This window comes from Pseudochaenichthys georgianus, chromosome 6 (assembly GCF_902827115.2).
Source record: "Pseudochaenichthys georgianus chromosome 6, fPseGeo1.2, whole genome shotgun sequence".
In the NCBI taxonomy this organism is placed as follows: domain Eukaryota; kingdom Metazoa; phylum Chordata; class Actinopteri; order Perciformes; family Channichthyidae; genus Pseudochaenichthys; species Pseudochaenichthys georgianus.
In genome coordinates this window covers 22,528,411-22,550,174 of record NC_047508.1, presented here as the reverse complement: position 1 = coordinate 22,550,174, position 21,764 = coordinate 22,528,411, and the positions used below count along the sequence as shown (strand labels likewise).

At 41.5% G+C, this 21,764-nt stretch overlaps 2 protein-coding genes across 3 annotated transcripts; one reads left to right on the top strand and one right to left on the bottom strand.

Moving 5' to 3' along the window:
* Window positions 1–5,138: 5,138 nt before the first annotated feature.
* rag1 (recombination activating 1) lies at window positions 5,139–11,742 on the top strand. Its single transcript, XM_034084564.2, has 4 exons — window positions 5,139–5,244; window positions 6,052–6,408; window positions 6,515–7,638; window positions 8,462–11,742. Exons 2-4 carry the CDS (start codon window positions 6,074–6,076, stop codon window positions 10,207–10,209), a joined length of 3,207 nt encoding a protein of 1,068 aa, XP_033940455.1. The 5' UTR covers window positions 5,139–5,244; window positions 6,052–6,073; the 3' UTR covers window positions 10,210–11,742.
* A 626-nt stretch (window positions 11,743–12,368) lies between these two features.
* On the bottom strand, window positions 12,369–15,523 carry rag2 (recombination activating gene 2). 2 transcript variants are annotated; one of them, XM_034085510.1, is made up of 2 exons: window positions 15,387–15,523; window positions 12,369–14,364 (listed from the first exon to the last, which is right to left on the bottom strand). In XM_034085510.1, exon 2 carries the CDS (start codon window positions 14,348–14,350, stop codon window positions 12,755–12,757), a length of 1,596 nt encoding a protein of 531 aa, XP_033941401.1. In that variant the 5' UTR covers window positions 14,351–14,364; window positions 15,387–15,523; the 3' UTR covers window positions 12,369–12,754. The 2 variants fall into 2 exon arrangements, with proteins under 2 accessions (XP_033941401.1, XP_071059482.1); XM_071203381.1 differs by lacking the exon at window positions 15,387–15,523 and adding an exon at window positions 14,474–14,580.
* Between the last annotated feature and the right edge of the window lie 6,241 nt (window positions 15,524–21,764).

Here is a 21,764-nt window from a genome sequence, read left to right as displayed (position 1 = left end):
ACCAGTCGGGCTCTGGGCGGTGTGAACAGAGCGGGAGCAGAAAAGGGAAACCGGAGCTGAACCAGAAAAGCTCTAGCTCGGAGCTAGAAAGGGAAAAGCGCTGGTGTGAAAGTCGCATTATTAAGTTGTTTAACAACTTGACAAAGAACAAAGAAATCCTCTCTTCAAGGATGAAATCTTGAGGAATTGTTTGCAAGCTACTACCCCTAAGCGGACAAACCTTCTGTGTAAACTTGCACCAGACGGTTTGTGGAAAAAGGACTAATACATGGTTAAACAAGACAAATCCAGTGAGCGGATGTTTATGTGACTGGAGGTCCCCTGGCATCAAAGGGACTGCTCCTCGATCAGGGGCATCTACATTGAATTAAGACAGAATTAAAGAGCATTGTTATTTTGATTAAAGGCACTGGTCTTGATTCCCCACTTTACTCTAGTGCTCCTGAATCTAGCTTAGGGTTTAATTTCATTTGGTTTAGTGCGAGTGAATCAACATCCATCTGTATTGCTCAGATGCAGATCCCGCCTCTCGGAACTCCAGCACAATCAATGCAATATGTGCACGTTATTGCCCTGTATGTGCTGTGTCTTGTTATAATAACAGGATTTCTTTAAAGGTTGACACTCATAGTTGCTGACCCTGATGTTGTTCTGCTTATTGTGTAACTCACCTGACCAGAGAAGATCAATGGAATTGGTCCAAAACCAAAATAACTCTTAAGTGCCTAAGGGAGAGATACTGTTTAATGCAAGACTTGGAAAGAAAATTAATGCAGACCAAAGACTAGACTATCCAATAAAATGTATATGTGGATGACTGGACATGGAGGATTTTGCAGTGTCATGCTGTCAGTAGCTTGTGGGTGATGTTGTTTGCAGAAGCTGTGATGTTGTGGCGTGTCTCTGCTCTCTGTTAAAGCTCCATCAGTCAGGATGAGCCGACAACAAACGCAGCGGAGTCATACAGGGTCACACGAGGCCCGAGACAGCATCACTCACCTCAGCTGTCCCCCGGCTGTCAGTGTGTGATTGTAAGCGCACTAACCTGTGGTACAGAGGGAGGAAGCACCAGTAATTAATCACTTCATTGGAATAATCACATAATTGATTATTAACCAAACCGGAGGTGAGGGTGAGACGAGGGAAACAAGACTTTTAGAAGGAGAGACATGGGAGATAAATGAGAGGGGATATGAGTAGTGGGGTAAGGGGTTCGTTCTGGCAGGAAGCGTTGATGAATAGCTCTGCATTGAAGTCTACCTCTTTGAGTATTAATTTGCCAAATCATGTCTCCGGATGAGGGATAGGTCGGGTGGACAGGGGGAGGCCACTCGCTGAGAATTGGCTGGGCAAGGCTGAAATAGTTGTTGAACGTGCTATGAAAATGCTATTACAAATTTGCATACCATATGCTCAATATATTTCACAATACCCAGTGGAAATATGAGAGCGAGATGCCCTCTTTACCTGTAACACAATCACAAAGTTGTCTACATTCTTCATGACATTTCAAAATATCATGCAGCAATTTCAGCCAGTCTATTCAAATGTGGACGATGCTGACATTTGAATCCCAGGGAGGAATATACAGACGCTGCTGTGGAAATCATTCATTGTCCATCTCTGCTATCGACACTTTTCCTTAAGCTACCATGTGACTTGAGCTGTCAGGGGGTCTTTTTTGGACCTTTGGCTTACATAGTTCTGCCTGGGAGGCTTGATCTCTTCGCCCATTTCCTTGTCACAGCCCGCAATCAGCCTTAAGCCCTTTTGTGTTCTCCACTCCGAGCTAAGCCTGTTATCATGTGAAACTCCTTTACACAAGATCACTACTATATCCCCCTTTTCTGTCTTTCACCTCTCTCACCTTGCCTCTCGTTGCCTTTCTCTGCCTTTCTGTCTCTTTGTTTTACACACACAGACCCAAAAGTAATGACTCTCAAGTGTCTAAAGGATAAATTAGAAGGACTACTTTTTATTTGATTAGTCTTGGTCGTCTGTGTCAACTACACACAATCACAAACACAGAAACACATCCCCTTACAAACAATTGTTCACTCCACTCTCTTCTTCCCCCAAACACATGTTCTGCCCCTGCCAAATTCCTACTCATCCCTCCCACTGCACACACCTGCAACACACTAATAAACACACGCACATTGGATGTTGTTTGGATTCATCATATTAGAAAAAACACCCCCTCCCATGGTGCAAAGTGTCAGGTCACTGGTGCATTGCAAACTCCTGTATGTCCTCCTAAACTGCAGCATCTACTCCCGGAGGGTTTGCTCCTCACATTCATAACACTCTGCCCCATGCCAGGTGGCTGTCTCCACAAGTCCTCTTTCCCATAAATCAGACTGTCTTTGACTTGATCAATAACAAGTCAATTAGTAGCCGCATAGAGATGAGGGTCTCAGGGGATCACTGCTTGTTTGTCAGGCAGACATCTGCAGCTCTGTCCCTGTCTGCCAGGGAGCTAGGTGTGTCGTTTACCTTGGACACATGTGGCTACTTGGCTATCATAAATCTAAATATCACCCATAAATAGGCTGGGAACATCTTGCTACAATCTATCATGTGGTTGTTCTTTGATATGTAATGTATCACACATTGTGCACTCCAAATCTCCCAGCTGTGTCTGATGGATTTGAATAGGCCAATAAAACAGCACTTTTCATCCCTCTAACTTCTCTGTGAATTTGCGTTTCAGCATTTCTTGTGATTAAGTACGCTTGTCATAAAGAAGCAAACAAATCTACCTCCGCTGTCTAAGGTCACACTTGACCATATGCACCATCTAAGCTGCAAAGCCTGCCACTATTCATCCTGCTCACATGTTAAGCTGACAAGAGTGGAAGAGACCCAACTGTTGTTTGGTGCCCACTGACTGTGTATCTAATGACTTAGCCTGCAAATCCAATGCAACAGCAACAGGCTCCTGTGGCGAATACACCAGATTAATCCCCTGGATAATTACACACAAGAATGATCTTGGGCAAATACTCCCCATACCTACTGAGACATTACATCAGACGATTCTGTCTAATTAAAACGCATTCAGACTGGTGACGGAGAGAAAGCATTCAGAGAAATACATGAAATGTGCTGACGTTATGAAGAGAGAAGATCTGCAGATAGAAACTCACAGGGGTGGAGCAAAAGACGAGTAACACAATATACACACAATGCACATGCCTTGGAATAAAAAGAACATTTCAATACTTTATTTGACCTATACATCAACAATTCAGGTATGACCTCTGCTTTGAAAATTCACTTATCAAAATGATAATTTGAAGATCAACTCTTCACTCTCTAACAGCTAACTCTGCTAATTGGTATTCACCCTAATGTGACTCATTCGTATCGCTGCGTTTGTCCTTTTGATTCACAGCAGTCACCCCCTGAATTGCTGGTGCATCAGTGAAAGATGTTGTGAAGTGGCAAGGGGGAAAAGTCTCAATAATGCAGTAATTAGAATGACAATCATAACAATGACAATCATTATCCTTGCCATAATTAATATTACTTTACATGTTTTGTTCATTGATTCAAGCTCTTTAAAAATCATCATTTCGTTTTCGTGTGATTCTCGTTTATCAAATATTCAATCACCAACTTTATTAATCAGCAGCTTATGTCATGTACACAGGCAGGAACATACAAGAAGAAAACACACAGATACACCCGGGAGCACAGATGTGGATAATTATAATAATACACTATACATAGTTCAAAGCATCACAATAATAAATAAATAAATAAATAATCAAGTTTAAAAGCCTTTTCAAGAATTTAAAAGTTTGAGTGCAGAAGGGATGAAGGATTTAGAAAAGCGATTAGTCCTTTGTATTGCCCAATTCACACCCTTACTACACACGTCTCTTTATACCTGCTGCCTCCACGTACGCTATCCAACACGTATACAGACTTCATAACTTCTCCTGTCAACAACTCACGCAACCTCTGTCTCTGATGTGACACGTATCACTGTAATTGTTTTGTCTTGATGTCAGCATCCTTTGTAAACATTGGGTCTGACATTATAATGTTGTCATTTAAGATTTGAAGATCTCAAAACACACATTCTAAACGTAAGTAAAAGTACTAATACCACATTTGATATACACTGTTAAAATAGAACAATTGTTAAACTGCTACTAGTAGTAAGGCAAGGCAAGGCAAGTTTATTTATAGAGCACTTTTCAACGCAAGGCAATTCAAAGTGCTTTACAAAAAAAGAAAAAAAAAGAAATGAAAGACATTAAGCATTAAAAAAGAAAAGCTAATCAAATAAACATTAAGAAAAAAATACATAGAAGTAGAAAGTGGAATGAAAACAAGCAAGAATCTAAACGTTGTACTCAGGTAAAGTAATTGAGGTAATCTACTCAGCTACATTCACCACCACTTCATAATCGTTTGTTCAGATTCCTCATTTTTAAGTGTAATATTTTAGAAATATTTGTATTACAAGGTTTGTCAGACTTTGTATTTGCTTGTGGGATAAGAAAACAATTATATCATCTGTTGTGTCACTTCACTCGAAGCTTTTTCCCGTTTAACAGTAACTCTCTGTCTTTCAGAGAGAGGCCACCTGGATGAGGTGAGCCTGCAGATGGATATGAGAAAGGGGAGATAAAGTTGACAAAGAAGTGTTCTCTAGTGTGTTGTGGTAAAAAGTTGTTTGTTTGGGTTAGGCTGTTGGATTCTGTGCATACATGTGTTTGCACTTGTGCTTTGGGGTTGACCTTGTTTTCTTAGTTTTTTATCAACTCAGCTGCCTGTATCAGGTGTCAGGAGTTGACTGTTGGGATCCTTTCAAAGGAAGGGTATAAATACAAGACACTAGGAGCCACACAGGATCTATCCCACTGTATGAAGCCGTCACTCCTGGTAACAGATGCTCCATGCTGTGGCAGACTCTAACGTAGACAGTATATGTACTGTAGTGTGTCAGGCCTGACTCCAGGGCTTCCCTTGTGCACCCATGCAGAGAGGACCCCCAGGGGAGCAGACGCCAGCTGAGACTGAAAAACAAGGTAAGAGCCCAGCTGACACACTTGCATACAGGCTCAGCTGTTTGTCTCAAAGGAGAGTTCAGCATGTCAAGTACACAGATAGCCAAGCAATGATGGAGTACTGCCAGATACTTTCAAGCCTTCCAGGGACAAAACATAGCAGGAATACGTAAAGATGGATAGACGGAAGATGCTAGGCTATGCACAGTATTGTGCAATGGTAAGATTGTTTTGACTGCTTTATTGTCTGAACTTGTAATGAAACCAATATAGTATTGGGGAGATTAAATAAGGGCTGTTGGTGCAGCAGTATCATTGATCTTACCTGTGCCACATCATAAGAGCATTTGGCTGTAAAATATGACTCCTAAATTGAACAATGTTGTGTTTGTAATATTTTTTCTTATGATCTTTATTCAATATGATGGTTTCTTATTTTCTTTTCCATCCTGTTTGGTCAATAAATATGTATTATGAAATAAGTTTCCTGTTCCTCCAATTCCCCCCCCCCCCCCCGCTTTAAAATGCCAGTCATAGGCTCCCGGGGCTCCAATTCTCTCTCCAGCCAAGAAAATGACTAATATAAGTGATTGACAGCCTTGCAGGGATAAGGTTGCCCATTTAGCAAACTCGCTGTGTCAAAGAAATACATTCACAATGGCTCCCTGAGCGATGGGATTGGAGATGAGAGAAATGAAGATTTTTGTGCTGTATCGATCCCCCAATGCTTGTCTCATGCATTTGACACAATATCTAAATGCCACTTATGCTATCACACAGTGCTCTAGGTAGAGGCTCACCACTCTCTGTTCAGTGGGATTTCAGGGTACTTGGTGTATGAATTCAAAACAAATCAAGAAAAGCTAGACGGTGTCATGGGCTCAACTCTAAGAAGGCTCTGGGGATGTCTCAGCATCTGAACCTTTAAATCTTTTCTCTGGCATCTGCAGCCATGTGTCTCATGGACAGCTGGAATAATTTTCGTACATTTGGGATACATCAAACTAAGCTCTCCTCTCCTCCCCAGGGTCTAAGGTCTAAGTCTCATCATGATGGAGGAGAGTCTGGAGACAGATGGCCCCAGATCCTCCATGCCGGCTGAGCTCCACCATCCCCACTCCAAGTACTCTCAGTGGAAGTTTAAACTGTTTAGGCTCAAGTCAATGGAGAAGGCCCCTCTGCCCAGTGACTCTCAGCCTGAGAAAGGAGCCGTGTTAGGGATCTCACCTCCTGCAGCTCTGAATACAGAGTTAGATAATGACATATGCCCAGGGAGTGTCATGAAATTATGCCTAGGAGGAAAAAGCAAGGAAAATGTAGAGGGCCCTGGCTGGCGGGTGGACAAGAAGCTACAGGAAATGGACATCCACATGAACCACCTCAGGTAATAAAATGTCCCTTTCAATTAAACTTAAGTTAATTGAATTTAAACATATTGTACATGCATTTAGTTTAAAGGTTTTGACAGCTTTGTTTTCCCTCTATAAAAGGTGCTTGTGCCGTCTTTGCGGAACGGCCCTGAGAAAAGTCAAAGGACCGGTGCACGATGTTCATGGGGATCTGGATGAGGTCAGCAAAGGTTCCCTTCGTAGAATGGGCTGCAAGTTCACAAGCTGGCCAGGTGTACTTCTCAAAGTCTTCAAAGTGGATGTGACAGAGGACACAGAATCTGTCCACCCTCTTTCCTTCTGCCATCGCTGCTGGGTGGTCGCCATACGAGGAGGGGGCTTCTGCAGCTTCTCTAGAACGAGAGTCCCCGAGTGGAAACCTCACTCTCACACCTGTCATCTTTGCTCACCCAGAAAACCTTCATTCCAGCGGACTAGGAGGAAGAGGCGAAAAGCCATTCCCAGAGCCCAAAGTCTGGCAAAAAGAGCCAGGTGGGATAATGGAGACAGCATTGCTGTTGGTGAGAAGAGGGTTCTGAGACCATTTGGAGACCCTCATCATGGCCCTGTGCTCAAGGCATGGAGGAATCCCCGCATCCAGAGAGAGCAATGGGTCAGAAACATCACCCACTGCCAGAAAGACCACCTGAACACCAAGCTGATCTCTGAGAAGCTCCCTGTAGACTTCCTCTTTTCTTTCACCTGCCTGGTGTGTGACCACCTGCTCTCTGATCCAGTCCAGTCCCCCTGTGGGCACCTGTTCTGCCACAGCTGTATTATTAAATACATCCACGTTCTGGGGCCTCTCTGCCCAGCCTGCAACTTGACGTGTGCCCCCAATGATCTGACCTCGCCTGCCAAAGCCTTCTTATCAGCCTTACACTCCCTGCCTCTGCTCTGCCCCTGTGGCAAGCAGGTACGGGTTGACTCATTTAAAGCCCATTGTCAGAGCCATGAGCTGGATGAACAGGATGGAAAACAGCAGACATCCAAACTTGACAGCTACCTGCTCACCAATAAAGGTGGAAGACCCCGTCAGCACCTGCTATCGCTAACACGTCGGGCCCAGAAGCATCGGCTGAGGGATATGAAGAACCAGCTGAAGGCATTTGCAGATAAAGAGGAAGGTGGTGACCTGAAGTCTGTGTGCCAGACTCTGTTTCTGCTTGCACTGAGGTCTGGGAATGAACACCGACAGGCAGACGAGCTAGAGGCCATAATGCAAGGTAAGAGACTATTATAAGGCTTTTGTTTAATGAACCCAAAAACTCTGCAGCCAAGACACACACAAAAGAAAATTATGAAAAGTATTTTCTCTATAATATTTCCGCCTATCTCTAAGGAATACAGTAGTTTCATAAATAACAATGAGTTATAAAAGTTCACTTTTGAAGAGGGAGAACATTTTTTCTGTGATATTTGATGCATTTCATTATTGTCCACTTTTGATTGAAGCGCCACGCTGTTTGACGCTCAACCCCTCCCTGCTTTTTTTCTTTATCACTCTCTGCCTGCTTGTCCGTCAGTCTCTCAGTCTCACACTCCCTTTTATGCACAATAACAACTCTTGTGAAGGGGCTGTTAGAATCAAAACAACATCAGCAGCTCTTGTATCTGCAAATTACACAGACAGCACCATCCTTCTCTCAGGGGAATAGAAGCCAGCTGGTGTCTGTTTTCATCTGCAGCCAATACATCACTTTTGCCAGCTTTACTCATTCACCCTCTGTCCCCTTATAACATTTGGATATTAGGAAATATTGAATTTTCTAATCATGGGCTCGAAGGCTTTTGACAATGATACATTTACATTTGGTTACATTTGTGATTTTCTCAGTCTTGTAGTATAAATGACTCGAAATGTGGGATATTAAATGAGGAAATGTTAGATACTCCAGTTCTTTTCAAAGCCGTATAAATTGGCTTCTACAGTTTGGTGTTAAATCATTCCAAATCTATTCCTCTTGCATATATATCTTTATTTATTTTACTTTGCCTCTTTCTGTCTCCCTCTGAAACTTTATCTTTTTCCCTTTTCTATCTTCACAGGCAGAGGGTTTGGGCTGCATCCTGCTGTGTGCTTGGCCATTCGGGTCAACACCTTCCTGAGCTGCAGCCAGTATCACAAGATGTACCGGACTGTCAAAGCCACCAGTGGCCGCCAGATCTTTCAGCCGCTGCACACCCTGCGAGCTGCAGAGAAGGAGCTTCTCCCTGGCTTCCTCGAGTTTGAATGGCAGCCAGCTCTCAAGAATGTGTCTACATCTTGCAATGTTGGCATTATTAACGGGCTCTCTGGATGGACTTCCTCGGTGGATGACTTCCCAGCTGACACCATCACTCGCCGGTTTCGCTACGATGTGGCTCTGGTGTCAGCATTAAAGGATCTGGAGGAGGACATCATGGAGGGTCTCAGAGAGGCTGGTATGGAAGACAGTGCTTGTACCTCAGGCTTCAGTGTCAAGATCAAAGAATCCTGTGATGGCATGGGCGATGTCAGTGAGAAACATGGCGGGGGACCAGCTGTCCCTGAGAAGGCTGTACGTTTTTCTTTTACTGTCATGTCTGTCTCTGTCAAGCCAGACAACGAGGAGAAGGAAGTTACCATTTTCACTGAGCCCAAGCCAAACTCAGAACTGTCATGTAAGCCCCTTTGCCTGATGTTTGTGGATGAGTCAGACCATGAGACACTCACAGCTATCCTGGGGCCTGTAGTTGCCGAGCGTAAGGCAATGAAGGGGAGCAGGCTCATCCTATCCTTGGGTGGACTAGCTCGCTCCTTCCGATTCCACTTCAGAGGTACAGGATACGATGAGAAGATGGTGCGTGAGATGGAGGGCCTTGAAGCCTCTGGGTCCACCTATGTCTGCACTCTCTGTGACTCCACCCGGGCAGAGGCCTCTGAAAACATGGTGCTCCACTCGGTCACCCGCAGTCATGTAGAGAACTTGGATCGCTACGAGATATGGAGAACCAACCCATTTTCCGAGTCTGTAGACGAGCTGCGGGACAGAGTCAAAGGTGTCTCCGCCAAGCCGTTCATGGAGATGCACCCCACGCTGGATGCGCTACACTGTGACATTGGCAATGCCACAGAGTTCTACAAAATCTTCCAGGACGAGATCGGGGAGGTGTACAAAAAGGTCAACCCCAGTCGGGAGGAGCGGCGCAGCTGGAGGGCAGCCCTGGATAAACAGCTGAGGAAAAAGCTGAAGGTCAAACCGGTCATGAGGATGAATGGGAACTATGCCCGCAGGCTAATGACCCAGGAGGCTGTGGATGTGGTGTGTGAGCTGGTGCCCTCAGAGGAGCGGAGGGAAGCCCTGAGGGAGCTTATGAGTATCTACGTCCAGATGAAGCCCGTGTGGCGTGCCACCTGCCCTGCCAAGGAGTGCCCCGACCAGCTGTGCCGCTTCAGCTTTAACTCACAGCGCTTTGCAGACATTCTCTCTTCTACCTTCAAATATAGATACAATGGAAAGATAACCAATTATTTGCACAAGACCCTGGCCCATGTGCCTGAAATCATAGAGAGAGATGGATCCATAGGAGCCTGGGCCAGCGAAGGGAACGAGTCGGCAAACAAACTGTTCAGGCGTTTCCGTAAAATGAATGCTCGTCAGTCAAAGGCCTTTGAACTTGAGGACGTGTTGAAACATCACTGGCTGTACACTTCCAAATACTTGCAGAAGTTCATGGAAGCTCACAAGGACTCTTCCAAAGCTCTGAAAGCCACCATTAACCCAGTAGAGAGCCAGGATTATGAGGACATGTCTCTGGGCATTCTTAAAGTTTGATTTTTTTCTTTCAATGTGAAACTCCAAAATGTAATTGACTTCATGATAAGCAGATGCCTTTTTCAACTACCTCTGTCAGCAAAACAAATGTACTTACTACACAAATTCTTTATTTGGAATGAAAAGGGAAAAGAGCTACTTGAAGCCAAGATGTTCTTAATATTTTCATATATTGTGATAGAAGTGTTTGAAAATGTAAATCAACATAAACTTTAATTTTTTATTTGATGTAACAATACAAACGATAAACAGTTTCTAGCATTCAAACATTCTCATTTCCCACTTAAATCTCCCGCCAATTTCTTTTTGAAGTGTTTTGTTATAATAGTATTTTACTTTGTTGTTGTATATCTTTTAGCTGTACGTTACCACAGTGCAATTATTAAACAGCAGAGCAGTAGCACAGGTTCCTTCTTGCTTGCTCTTAGCAGGAACTCTCTTTTTTAGCTTCACCATCTGTGAAATATGGCACAGTTTATTGTATTGCAAGGATATGACACATTTATGAATTTATATGGAGAGGATATTTATGGAAACAGATGAAAGTGCTGTAAGTCATGGAGGGAAATTGTGTTAAGAAGACCACATTTGTGGCCACTGTATTAATATATAATTTGAGCTGGAACAAAATGCAATCACAGAGACCCAAATGTTCTTTGTTTCACGAGTGCCCCCTGAAAAAGATTACTTTAGTGCTTTATAGTCGGATCCCTAAGGGGTAGAATAGATGCCAGGTCACTTTGAACCAATTTTGATTGGACAGTGGAGGATGGATGATGCTTATTCCAATTCTTCACCTAAAATAAAGCATATACTGACCTTTTTGTTGATATAATAAAAATACAGTATGGTCCATTACAAAGCCTAATACCCCATGGAGTTTCCAGCAGGTGTGGATTTTTCTTAAGTTCTGTATAAATCCTGGCTTTTTTTCTCTGCTGATATTTCTTCATTGCCAAGGTTGACAGAGGAGAAGGATGAGCGGGAGCTAGAAAGACTCTATGTAAACTGATTTGTTGGCAACTTTATTTGTCTGGTTGATTGATGATATTATCTTGTTTGTGCTCTCACAATTTGGAATTTTGACAGGCAATTTTGTTTTCTTATTTGATTGAATGCTTGATTTTATTTGACTGTCATAAGGTTTAACCATGTGACAGCTGTGCATATTCACATTTCATTCCATAGTTGTCATCTCCCCACAATACCATCCTGTTTCAGATTGCAACGTGTCTCATATTTGTTTTTTTTGCAATAATTAATTGCATTTCCAAAGTAATGGATGATGGATGTTTCACGGATTTCCACTTGTTACCTTTAAACTGTCTATTTTCAAATATTTAGTTTCTCCATATTACACTAAATATCAGATATACTGTTTACAGGAGTTGTGGATAACTTTCAGTGGGGATTTATTGAGCATGTTGTATTATACTGAAGTTCCACCTTGTATTACCTTTTTACTCGTTTAACTGCTGCATTTTCACTGAAGCAGACAACTCTTACTTTTGTGTAATTGTTCCAAAGAATGAATAAATAAAGACAAAATCTGACTTGAACTTCTTGAACTTATTTTCTTATCAAACTGTATATATTTAATTTTGTGTTTTATTTAAGAATTAAGAATTCAGTTGCATTTAATCCGTGAAGTTTCCATTTTTAGTTTCCATTTTTAATGTATACAATATAAAAAGCGTAATGCTTATAAGATTATGATTTCCTGTCAAACTAAAACATTGTTTTAGGGCCCTCTAAAATATAATGTAATATTATATATATATATTTATATATATATAATATATTTCAATTGAAGGCATTTCATTGTTTCATTCAGGTTGCCCTATTATTTGATGTTATTACAGATGTAACTACAGTAGCAGTATAGCAGGTATTATTTATCAATACAAATGTATTTAATCATAATACCAATTTATTAACATCTGGCCCAGGGATACAGTGTTAATTCAGCCACTTATTTTCACTGTGGGTCTTGATGAAATACAAAATATAAGCAAACCCATGCACCTTATAAATATGCAAACAAAAACACTGATACTGTACATCAAAATGTTGTGTGATATAAAACAATTCAGAAAACACATTAGAATGAAACAGGTATGAAGACAGAATTTGAAAACATTTTGTTTATTAAATTGAATACAGATCAGCATATTGGGTATTTTCAGTAATCATAAAATAATTGTGAAAATAATTCAGTTCCATTTGGCCATGGAAGGAATTGTTAGGAATCAAAAGACAACGACATATACTACATGTACTATAAACTGTGACACAGCTAAAACATCAAACTGGAAACATTGTAGACAGACTTGCTAAAATATTCTGTATTTTTGTCAAACATTGTGAAATTCAGTTTAACTTATACAGCTACTTGGCAGGAAATATCAGGTGTCAATTGTATTGTTTAATTTTTAGACAAAATGATTCAGATTGAGGTCGGATCAGCATAATAAACTAAAATCATCCTGAACAACATACAATTCCTTATAGTGACCATCTACACACATTATACAAAGTATTTAACTCAATCAAAAAGCCTTCTGAAAAAGCTTTTTTTGGCAGGGGACATCTTGATGGTTGGAGGAGTTTTCCTGTCCTTAACCTTCAAGGGGGTGCGCTTCAGAGGCGTGACCTGCCGAGGTGGGGTCATCTCCTGGAAGGGCAGGCCTCCATGGTCCATGCAGAAATACTTTTTGCTGCCCTCAGAGAGCCTGAGCAGCAGCAGCTCAGACAGCTCCATACACTGGGCATGGACCCAGTGCCCCCCCTCCCCTCTGGAGCAGAAGATCATGGCAGGCCGGAAGAGCTCAGTGGAGTAATATGGCTCCCACGTGTTGGGGTTCAGCTGACAGCTAAGGCAGCATTTCATCCAGTAGCCTGTTTGCGATTCGTCCTCCTCATCCTCCTCATTGTAATTACCCTCTTCTCCATCAATGTCCTCCAGTTCGTGAGGCTCACGGCCGAAGTAGAGCTCTTCAGAGTCTTCAAGAGGAGTGGAGTTGTCGTAATCTGTTGACTCCTGGCTGCAGCCCTGGGCTTCTTCGTCCTCTTTTGATTCCCCCTCTGTCTGGAAGCTCACATGATAGAAATAATGCCCATCTGCTTGGGATGGCCTTCCCTCAGTAGGTACAGCAAGTATGATGGTTCCCTCCCCAGCACTGCCGCCAAACCAAGTGCGACTTTGCGTGATATCTTGGGTCCACTGAGGTGATTCTAAGGCCTCGAAGGTGATCCCTTTCTCATTCAGAATCACAGTGCTGCACTCCATCCTCTTCTGAGAGTCTGACTGATACCCCCCTAAGATGATATATCTAGTAAGACCAGTACGGCTGATTATGGCACTTGAGATGGATATGCCAGTTTCAATGGTCTCACAGGAAAGCAAGGGGCTGCCTTGCAAAAGCTCGACACGCAGGCGGAAGAGTCGAGGGGGGCGGGAGTCGGAAGAGAGCGAGTGACCGCCGAGGAAGTAGACACAGTCCTCTCTGGCAACGGCTAAATGGAAAGACTGTCCGTCGCTAAGCTCAGGTAAAGTATGGGCAGAGGAGCAACCAAACTCCATGTCAAACAGGAATACCTGAGGAGGACAGTCGACGACGCTGTTCCAGTTCTCTGTGGTGCGCTCTCCTGCTGGCATGTAGGATCTACCCCCAAACAACACACAAGCTGTCTTCCCATGGCTTTGAACCATGCTCATAGTGTGGCCATACCGGGCCCCGGGTACTTCTCCCACCAGTTCTTTCTCTTTACAGCACAGGGTCAGCTTACGATTGCAGCCACGGCTATCCATGGTCAGTAGGTACAGGCTCGAGGAGATCTCATTATTTGGGGTGCGGCCACCGTGGATGAGATAACTCTCTGGAAGCCCATCATAGGGGTCGAGGCGGCAAACAGCAGGGCAGCGCAGTGGTGGAAGGTAGCATGAGTCATTGGAGAAAGAGATGGCCCTCAACTTCATCTCACCAAGTTTAAACCGGACGCCAAACACTCCCGTAGGACACGAGCGCTTGGGCCAGCCTTTCTGGCCAAACAGGAGGACTTCACCATCCAGCTGCAGAAGAGAGAAGCCCTGCTGCAGGAGGCCTGCACACTTCACTGGAGTTAATGGTTGTAGGGTCATCTTCCGGCAGCTGCCTGCATCAAAACAGCACACAAACACAGAAACACAACAATAAGTCAGTCAGCTGTTAATTGTTTTCATTCAGGGGATTTCAATTTGACTTCCTGTTTATTACAGTAACACCTGGAGAAACATGATCCACATAATCCAGAGGCTGAAAATATATAAACAGGGTTACACAGTCATTCATCTAACTTTGTAGACTACAGTTACACAGAACAATTACATTTAGGAAAGATGTGACATGTTTACTCAGGAACGAACCTCAATGATGAAACTACACGTACTTTTAATAACTAAGAACCTGAATAACAATAACAAGAGCAAGTATAACTTTTATTTATTTTACATTTGAAATGTTATATTTAAAACTCTACAATGTAAACTGGCCTTTTCTAGGACACATTTGTTAGGGTTTGGTGATGGCAAAGCACAACAAGTCATGGCACCCCTACCAACCCTAACAATGTACAGCATGTTAAGTCAAACAGCAGCATCACCTTGTAATTAAACACTCAAAGATCTACCTCTTCATGGAGTCAAGTTATTATTTTCAAGCACAAACACTATTTGAACTTCGTATGTTTGAAACAGAATATTACAGGGTGTATTTGAATGCAGCATGGGACCCAAACAAACACTCAGAAAACATGTGCATTAGCTATTGGTACAATGTATTCTACCTTTCAATGATGAATAATAAAAAAAGAATGACTGTATTTGTTTTCCAATTGATACGATTATATATTTTTTAATTATAATGATTAGTTTATTCTGAGGGCAGTCTTGGTTGGATAATCTTCTTTGTTTTCCTTGCTCACTTCAACTGACACATACTATACAACACATTCATGTCATCAGCAACTTTAACAGCAATATCAATAAATACTGCTGTGGTCAGTATCAGTCACTTTGATGAAGACAATGTTTGATTTTATATTAGCATAGCAGGATAGTTGCATAGACTTTCTATAGAATAAGTAGCACAATGTAGATTTAAATTGATTTATAATAATAATTGTTCCAGTTTGCTTACCTTACTGCCAGGGTCAGGATGCCGTGCTTGAGCCCACTTCAGTGTGAATCTTACAATCACAAAGGTTAACCTAACAGCATTTTTATGCAGCCAAACTTTGATAAAGGCAGACAGCGAGAGAGTTTGTGAAGCTTCGTTGCCTCACAAACACTTCCAGATCTTGAGGTTAACAGTCTGTGACTGTTGCTCTCTGGCAGGTGTGCTGCCTGAATGCATTTAGTGTATCATTTCTAAGATCACGGGCTATCAGCTATACTAAAGAAGGTACAACAGGGTCAAGTCCGTTGAACAATCTCAACCTTTATGATACATTGGGAATTTGCAGTGTATGTTTTGTTACTTCAGTAGTTCCCAAAGAAAAAGGGATATAATGCTTTGCCACGTTTTTGACAATGCCTTTTAAAATGATTGTGTAGCGATACAGTAACTACAAAAGTGAAACTGATATTCATGTTACAATATAGTGCAACTAATGCAGTAAAACATGACCTAAATTGTGGAGGAAAGGCATGATGAGAAAATGTAATTTTGGAATAAGTCCAAATCATTGCTGCAAGACACACCTCTGATGTGAATATTTTATACCGAGAGGTTGGACACAGAAAAAACAAATACATAGAGAGCCACTAAGTTCATGCTCTCTGGGAAATTAAGTATTTCAGACGGACTTATTTGCTATAGTTTGTTTCTAAAAAAAGAATTCTTATAATTTTGGATTATACTATCATATTCATAATAATTATAAAACTTCATGTAGACACAATACAAACAACTGTTTGTTTGTGTTTAGCTTTTTGATATCATTACAATTTTTGGGGGAAATTAACATCTGTAATTCCTTAAAATCTTATAATTTATGACACATAGTTTCTAAAACAATTCATTACTGACAGGAAACAATAATTCTATATCCTTTTTTTTTTTACATAATTACCTTCTTGTGGATAATTGAAATGATTTTTCTTGCTTATTCATTAAGGCTCCTTATTCACACAATATTCCCTAAACTGATTAAAGGACATAATCAAACTCATTGGTATTTAAAAGTAAGCTACGGCCAACCATTTCAAATGTGAACAAATGTATTCAAGCAGTGCTTCATGAGATGAAAATGTGTATTTTCAAATGCAGAGCTTGTTTTATGTGTATACATAAATTACTATTCTGCCATTTAGATATATACTTATTTGCTCTGCGACTAGCATTAATTGAATAGTTAGTTTTCTATCTGATGTGTGTCCCTTACCCATCATTTTATTTATTTGATCCTCATGGTAAGTCCTTTTACTCCTCGTTTTCGACTGGATTTTAATTGTCATTGACATCAATGAGGACACGATCCTGTAAATACTGTCATACTGCTCCTCCAGTATAGCTTGCTGAAAAGATCCCCATACACATTGTAACAATGATGGCTATTAGATGCAGCCTGCCTTACACATAAACTCTCTCCTTCAGCGCTGAATGACATGTTGTATGAGGAGTGGGAGTCATTATTCACAAAGTACACTGAACACATTATCATACTAGGATTCTGTTTCCTGAGGGGAAGGTAAAAGAAACATCATTCTTCAACAAGGATAAATACATTCTAGCAGCTGGTTGAGTATGGATTCTCTTTGTGTATGCCTCCGTATTAATACGGATGCCCTACTATAGGTAAAAGCAGATCTCCTATGTATATGAGTGACACCCACACGCCTGAACACATCGAGAAAACCTGAGCTGGAAGCCGCTTATTAGCATAATGTTTTTGTGCACTGAGCAGCTGAGAGAAAACTTGAGGAGTGTGCAAAACAAAGGCAGAAACCACAAGTGCCTGGAAGACCGTTACAGCTTGAAAACACAAAACAGCAGAGCACCTGTGTGTCTAAACTGATACTTACAGGGCTGAGTGAAAGAGAAAATAATGTATGAGAAAGGATATAACGCATGAATTCAGATGTCAGTGGGATATGCAGAATAGATTTTCTTTTTTCTCTTTTTTTCAGAACTGTTCCATCAGTATGAATTCAGCCTTGAAAAAAGAAACCTCTGTAGTCACCTCAAGGTATTCACACAAAGCACTGCCTGCTATGCTGCCACAGCTGGGATGGTGCGGAGCGTGAGTAGGAGGCACACCAGTGTGTGGCAGACCCCAGGTCATGCAAGGATTTGTACATAATTGATAGAACAAAGTAATTAGAATCTATGGTAGCACCTGTTTCTGTCCCTTGTAATGTATCACTAGCTGACTGTTGCTACCCTGAAGCGTGGTTTTGACGGATGACGCAGAGACAGCTCTGGTGTTCTGACGATCATTGTGCACTGGTGTTTATCACTATTTAATGTAACGGTAATTGCTCCCCTTGTGGTGATTGGTAGTGGGCGGGACACACTCCTTCTCTGGTTTGTATTTTTGCGGTACGGTGTGGTCATCTAGACCACAGTTCCTTTTCTTCAAAGATTATTATTATTATTTACAATTTGTAGCCCTTTTAAAACAAATGAAAGCCTTGCGGCAGACTGGATACGAGGGGATGAGAAAAGGTTATAGCGCTGCAACAAAGCTCCCAAGATCTGAATTTGTTCATGCCTTCCCAGATTTACTTCTAAAATCATTGTAATCACTCATTTGATTCTCCTAAAAATGCTTACATTTTAATACAAACTTTTTTTCTTAAATATGGCAAATTTGCAAATAACATTAACGTTGAAACATTTTCGTTGTTTTTTTAGGGAACTAGTCTTGGTTATTAATAAAAATGGCATGTAAGAAGCAAAAGGTGCAAAAAAGCCACTGATGACCACCCCACTCTAAAGCTCCCTTGAGCTCAATGGAGCGTTAAGTATCGTTCAGTTTGTTGTTTCGGTATTTATGTCCTGGACCTTTGATGTTATGCCTAACTCTTATCAATCTTATCAAGCATGAGAAAGGACTTATTTACTTTTTCAATATAAAGGCCAATCTATAAATGTTTAAGTAGCCAAGGCTGTTGTCATACATACACATCTTATTTCATCCACGTGCATCATCAGCCCACAGACAGCCTTCAACTGCTTTCCGACTTACTGGTAAATATCAATATTTCCTCAAAAACGTATTTGGCAAAACAAATCCCTAGGATGGGCATTTAGTGAACAATAGGATTGTTGAACACACGGTGCCCATTCCATGCTCAATGCTCCCTTGCTCTGAATCCCTCTTCTTTCATCTAGTTCCTATTGTTCTTTGATCCCTGCTTTGCTAAATGTGTTTCTCCTCTGTTCTCCTCTCTCTAGGCAGGTGAGCAGCGTGGTTTGGCTGCCTTGCTGTGGCAGGAGGCCAGGCATGCAGGCTGCCTCAGATACCCTGGCATCACACCAGATGCTGGTGGAAACCCTGGAGGTTTTCTGCTGCTCCTCGGAGCTCTTTGAACAGTTCATGGGTTGTGACTGTTATATGTTGAACAGGCAACCTAAAGCCATGTTTCAAGCTGATAAGCTCAGATCTGCTCTCACCCTGCCTCTCCTTTCTCCCAACAGGGAATGCAGTGAGTAGACACACAACGGCGGCCCTGCAACTTAACTCGCTCCCCGGGGGAGATGGAGGGATCATGAGACAGTGGAGGAAAAGAGCGCTCAGAGTGCACAGGGAGCGTGATGTGACAACAGCAGGACAGCTCTGCGGCTGGATCTCGCATGTGGATCAGGTCGGGGTCAGTAGCTTGTTGATCCCCCGCTGTACCCTGGACCCTTGATGGTTTGAAGCATAAGTATAAAAACCTGCACAGTTTACAATCAAACTGAATCCACCTCTTTGAATCTCCCTCACCTGTCTCAGTGCTTTCTTCCTTTATATCCACCTGTCTACTCCAGTTTATCTCTGCAGTCCTCCCTATTGCAGCAAGTCTCGATTTTCTTTAAGCAAATGGCCAGACTGTTTCAGCGCAGGGCGGTTTACTTCAGATGTGTACACTGAAGCATGAACAGGACCTAAAGCAATGCCAGCTATTGATTTTACCATGATTTTGATTAGAGGGCTCCCTGTTGCAATCAATACTATACATCAGTGAACTGCACAGTGAAACTGATGGTCCCAGATAGGGCCCCATATTTGGTTTCCAATTAATCACACTGTTGATTATTTTTTAAGATTAAAAGGCAGTTGAGTGCGCACAAGATCCCTCAGCATAAAAACCAGTTCAGCACATGAGGCCCTTGAGTGTCCAAACACAAATCGGACAGTGGATGTTACAACTAAAGTCAATAACACCACTTGACCATCATGATTAAATTGTATGGGCTGCTAGACCCTGAACGATAAGAGTATGATGAAAGATATTCCTCTCATACAGCTCTGTTTCACTGAGTGTCTTATTATCTTATTGTGATAAAAGATTACGCTGCCGGTTTGACAGCTAGCACTTGTGGGACTGAAGGCTAGAGTGCTGGATGTGAGGCTGGAGGCCCTTATTTTTATTAATTAACTATTTAAATATAGCTGCTATTAATTGGGCAAATAATTTCATCTTGATCATGAGATGCATATGTAAGATGTGAAAACACAAGTACTTTATGTCAGGAACATATACTAGATCTTGATGTGGGGGCAATAGATATATGCATCTTTTGAATTTAGAGGAATAAAAACTCAAATCTGGCCTTTTCTTAAGTTGTAGAATTGTATCTTGAAGCTGGAAAATCAACACATATATTTATTGACATTAGAACAAATCACTAAGTGCAATGTGATAGGTGTCCTTCATGGCGACAAACCCACAGAACTACCGCCCGACTTTGCAGTTCCCGTCAGCTCAGCATATCATTTGAACATTTTTCAGGTAATTGTTTTAGTTTCACTAAACCAACCTCGTCGATGAAGATGATATCGTACCTATTCAACAAGAGACACAACTACCAATGTTCGGGTTGCCGGTATTTTGTTCACAATATTTATGTGTGTAATTGACATTTATCAAAAATATTTTATTCAGACCTAAACAAACCAAATATAACACTGATGAAACTCCTCTGCTGTAGTTTGTGGTGCTAATGTTATCATGCTAACATGCTTTACTTTAACAGCATTCTGCAGTCAGATGGTACAGTATGAGCATGTTGATATTAGCATTTAGCTCAAAGCACAGCTGAGCCTGTAACAACCTCATACAGTAGAGCTGCTTTTGGGGCATTACATTTTAGTCTTGTTATAGTTTTGCCAATGAAAAAATGTAACTTTAGGCATTTAACAGTTACTGTGGTGAGTTTTTGACCTACAGCTCAGAAAAAAATTAAGAGACCACTCCAAATGTTTCTTAAGTCTCAATCTCTACATGTATGGCAGCCATTCCATTCCAGCGTCTGTTGAAATCCAACACAGAGAAATGTTGTCAGTAGTTTATAGAATAAAATAAAAAAATAGAAATTTTACTCAAACACATACCTATAATTAGTAAAAACCTGAAAAACGGATCATTTTACAGTGGTCTCTTAATTTCTTCCAGAGCTGTACGCAGTAATTTACCATTGAGGAGTTGATGTTTGTCTTGTTAAAACTCAGATTGGCATATTAAGGGTGGTGTTCCTTGAAGAGCATAATGTGATAGAAAATAAGGTTGTTTAATTGCGCGTATGGATCTACATTAACATCAATTCATCCTAATCTTTTTCCGATTAAGCTGGAATTGGAGAGGTAGCATTTTGCCATGCTGTATTGATATGAGGCGTTGAGACGGCCAAAATGCTATTTCACGGAGAATGGTTCTTTTAATTGAGGCTCCGACAGTAAATTACATTCAGTGAGTTATAACAGTTTGTACAATAAAATAATGGAAAACAAAATAAAAGTCAAATGTTTTTGAGTCCATGAAAGTATTCCACAATGCGCCTTTGAAAGGCATTTATGTGTCAACCTTTAATTTAGTGGGCTATAGATAATATTAAATGCGTATTATGAGTGATTAAGGAAGTCATTTAACTTTAAATGGTCTGTATTACCATTCGTATGCATAATCGACATGCAGATTGCGTAGCTGTCCTGCTGTTAGAGTTGAAAGTACAGCTCTACTCGTTCTTTATATTCAGCACATCGTCCATAACAAGGCTCTAACCTTAATCAACGACTTAAAAGCCTGACAATATTTCTAAGTGTGTCTTGCCCATACATGTTTTGTGTAATGAGGACCTGCTCAATCAGCAGCATGTGTTTGATTTGATGTTGAGTACTTCCCAGTGTGAGGCAGGTAAGGATTGTGAAGTGGTGGGGGTTGGCTGCATAATCTCTGCCAATTGGTAGAGTAGTGATTTGGCTGTTGACTCTCTTGCAACTCAGAGATGCTGACATAATGGAATGTCTTACTGTGAACTCCCACCTTGATTAGCATGTGTAATTATAAATATGCTGCCGTTTGCGTAAAA

Bases quoted from the DNA above. Each gene is read 5' to 3' on its own strand.
- rag1 (XM_034084564.2), top strand. From the start codon at position 6,074: ATGATGGAGGAGAGTCTGGAGACAGATGGCCCCAGATCCTCCATGCCG. The intron at 6,409-6,514 runs GTAATAAAATGT...CCTCTATAAAAG, and splicing joins ATCCACATGAACCACCTCAG to GTGCTTGTGCCGTCTTTGCG. The intron at 7,639-8,461 runs GTAAGAGACTAT...CTATCTTCACAG, and splicing joins GCTAGAGGCCATAATGCAAG to GCAGAGGGTTTGGGCTGCAT.
- rag2 (XM_071203381.1), bottom strand. From the start codon at position 14,540: ATGAATGACTGTGTAACCCTGTTTATATATTTTCAGCCTCTGGATTAT. The intron at 14,365-14,473 runs GTGTTACTGTAA...GTTTTGATGCAG, and splicing joins TGTGGATCATGTTTCTCCAG to GCAGCTGCCGGAAGATGACC.